This window comes from Meleagris gallopavo, unplaced genomic scaffold (genome assembly GCF_000146605.3).
Source record: "Meleagris gallopavo isolate NT-WF06-2002-E0010 breed Aviagen turkey brand Nicholas breeding stock unplaced genomic scaffold, Turkey_5.1 ChrUn_random_7180001860529, whole genome shotgun sequence".
NCBI lineage: Eukaryota > Metazoa > Chordata > Aves > Galliformes > Phasianidae > Meleagris > Meleagris gallopavo.
This window is the reverse complement of record NW_011126271.1, coordinates 8056-11090: the sequence shown is the minus strand read 5'-3', so window position 1 is coordinate 11090 and position 3035 is coordinate 8056. Positions and strand designations below refer to the sequence as shown.

Below are 3035 nucleotides of genomic sequence, written 5' to 3'. Positions count from 1 at the left end.
GCACCGCCTCGTATGGCACAACCGGCACCAGGCGCTGGACAGTGCGCTGCGCTCCGGCACGGTGCGCGCCGGGTGCGGGGGGGGTACGGGCATGGCACGGCGGGGGATGCGGGCAGCAGCGGTACAGGGACCGGGAGGAAATGGGGGCGCCGGCAGTACGGGTGATACTGGGGAGGTAGGGAAATAGGGTCTCTGGAGCGCTGGCGCGGCAGCGCAGTGGGTGCAGGGAAAGGAGAGAGCGAGGGGGAGAACAGGGGACGTGGAGACCGGAGGGAGGAACTGGGGGCACTGGGACGTGGTGCGGGGGGGTTAGGGGTTGGGAAAAAGTAGGGGCGCTGAGGGACAGGAGGACCTGTAGTCGGGGTCTGCGAGGGCGTAGGAGAGCATGGGCACGCGGCTGGCACCGGACTGGGGGTGGCCGGGGTGACGGTGTGCGTGCCCCAGCACGACGTGGAGTTGACGGACCCCCGTGGGCGGACCCCGCTGGAGCTGGCCGTATCCCTGGGCCACCTGGAGTCGGTGCGGGTGCTGCTGCGGCACAACGCCAATGTGGGCCGGGAGAACGCCAATGGCTGGACAGGTGTGTGGGGAGATTTGGGGTGCAGGGATGGTGGCGGCGCCTGGCTGATGGCAGCTCCCTGCCCCACAGTGCTGCAAGAGGCAGTGAGCACGGGGGACCCCGAGATAGTGCAGCTGGTGCTCCAATACCGTGACTACCAGCGGGCAACGCGGCGACTTGCTGGCATCCCCGAGCTGCTCAGCAAGCTGCGCCGGGTATGGCCGGGTGTTGAGGCAGTGGGTGGGCACCCCTGGCACCGGGCACCTGTGGCACTGTATACCCCAGGATGGGCACACCTGGCACCAGGCACCTCCATCACCGAGCTCCTGTGGCACAGAGTATCCCTAGTACCAGGCATGCACCCAGCATGAGCACCCCCATCGCTGGACACATCCAGAACTGGAGTCCCTCCATGGGAATTAGGGGGTGCAGAGGCAGCTGGAGAGACCCTGGGTACCCCATCTGCCCCAGGACTCCCTGTTTTTTCCCCTCAGTCCCCTTCCCAAGCTCCCCAAAGGGCCCCACAGGCCTCCCCGACTGCCAGCAGGGACCTCCGCACCATAGCCCTCGTGACCCCTTCGTCTCCTTCAGGCCTCTGACTTCTACGTGGAGATGAAGTGGGAATTTACCAGCTGGGGTGAGCAGGAACAAGGATTGGGGTGAGGATGGGGGATAGGGATGAGGTCTGGATGTCACGCCACTGATGGGTGCTGCTGCCTGCAGTGCCTCTGGTGTCCAAGGTGTGCCCCAGTGACGTGTACCGTGTCTGGAAACGGGGTGAGAGCCTGCGGGTCGACACCACACTGCTGGGCTTTGAGCACATGACGTGGCAGCGGGGCCGCCGCAGCTACATCTTCAAGGGAGAAGGTTCGGCTCTGGCACCCCAGAAAAACCCACAAAGGACCCACACAAATCCTAGATAACCCATAAAAGCCCCGGGTACCCCTGGAATGCAGCATTCCCCAAGGCCAGGGGTTGCCTGTGTGCTGCAGGGTGTCAAGTGCTGACTCCATCCCCTCATGCAGAGGAGGGAGCGGTGGTGATGGAGGTGGACCATGACAAGCAGGTGGTGTACACTGAGACGCTGGCTCTGGCCCTGCACGAGCCTGACCTGCTGTTGGCGGCCATGCAGCCCTCAGAAGAGCATGTGGCTGGGCGGCTGACGTCGCCCATCGTCTCCACGCACCTGGACACCAGGAACATTGCCTTTGAGCGGTGTGTGCCATGGGACAGGTGGGGCTGGAGGGCTGCTGGACACAGGGCTGATGCCACCCTCTGGCTGCGCACCCAGGAATAAGTCAGGGATCTGGGGATGGCGCTCGGAGAAGATGGAGGTGGTCAGCGGCTATGAAGCCAAGGTGCCATTGGCAGGGTGGGGTTGACCCCATTCCATCCAAATTCCATCCCCATTCCATCCTATTCCCTCTCTCATCCCCATCAATCCCATTCCCACCTCCATCCCGCTCCATTCTCATCCCCATCCCAACTCATCCCATCCCATTCCTTCCTCAACCTTATCCCCATCCCACACCCATCCTGTATCCATCCCAATCCCCATCCATATTCCACCCCCATCCTATTGCTATCCCATCCCCATCCCATCCAATCCCTATCTCCATCCCGTCCCAGACCGTCTCGTCCTTTCCTGCAGGTGTACAGTGCAAGCAATGTGGAGCTGGTCACCAAGACGAGGACAGAGCACCTCTCAGACCAGGACAAGTCCCGTACTAGAGGTGTCACTGCGCTACCCACCCAGGGCAGGTACCAGGCTGGCACTGTTGTCCCATGCCCACCCACACTGGGTCTTTCCCCACAGGCTCCCGCACCCCCTTCCACTCCTTCCTGGGCCTGGCACAGCAGCACAGCACCCACAATGGGGTGAGTGGTGGGCAGGAGGGCTGGAGGACGGCATGGGGCCGTGCTGAGCTGCATGTGGCCGTGCCTCCCCCCAGGCACCCGCACCCCCAGCCGCCAGCCCCACCAATCCTACGGCCATCACCCTCGAGGAGTACTTTGACCCACACTTCGACCTAGAGGCACACAACATCGGGCGCCCCATCGAGGTGTCCAGCAAGGTGCAGAGGTGAGCGCGGCACTGGAGGGAAGCAGGGGAGTGGCATCGTGCCTGTGCCCATACCACTGCCCACACAGGTTCAAGGCAACGCTGTGGCTCTGTGAGCAGCACCCACTGTCACTGGCTGAGCAGGTGACACCCATCATCGACCTGATGGCCATCTCCAATGCGCACTTTGCCAAGCTGCGTGACTTCATCACCCTCAAGCTGCCCCCTGGCTTCCCTGTCAAGATTGGTGAGGGAAGGGGTGGGGGGGATGGGGCTGTAGTGAGTGGGGCTGCTGACCCGCCATTCCCCCCAGAGATCCCCCTGTTCCATGTCCTCAACGCCCGCATCACCTTCAGCAACCTCTGTGGCTGTGACCAACCGTTAGGCTCCGTACGGGTCTGCAACCCCACTCAG

At 63.3% G+C, this 3035-nt stretch overlaps 1 protein-coding gene across 1 annotated transcript in view; it reads left to right on the top strand.

The window, feature by feature from the left end:
* Nucleotide 1: 1 nt before the first annotated feature.
* The window catches only part of LOC100551117 (ankyrin repeat domain-containing protein 13D-like), a gene marked incomplete at its 5' end in the record, with an annotated part of 10332 nt that continues 7298 nt past the window's right edge, over nucleotides 2–3035 (top strand). The window contains 12 exons of the mRNA XM_010726905.1: nucleotides 2–61; nucleotides 445–580; nucleotides 650–774; nucleotides 1151–1196; nucleotides 1283–1426; nucleotides 1585–1774; nucleotides 1851–1917; nucleotides 2211–2292; nucleotides 2376–2437; nucleotides 2512–2642; nucleotides 2711–2868; nucleotides 2935–3032. Of these exons, the coding sequence (XP_010725207.1) occupies nucleotides 2–61; nucleotides 445–580; nucleotides 650–774; nucleotides 1151–1196; nucleotides 1283–1426; nucleotides 1585–1774; nucleotides 1851–1917; nucleotides 2211–2292; nucleotides 2376–2437; nucleotides 2512–2642; nucleotides 2711–2868; nucleotides 2935–3032 (1299 nt within the window). The remainder of the gene's footprint in view (nucleotides 62–444; nucleotides 581–649; nucleotides 775–1150; nucleotides 1197–1282; nucleotides 1427–1584; nucleotides 1775–1850; nucleotides 1918–2210; nucleotides 2293–2375; nucleotides 2438–2511; nucleotides 2643–2710; nucleotides 2869–2934; nucleotides 3033–3035) is intronic.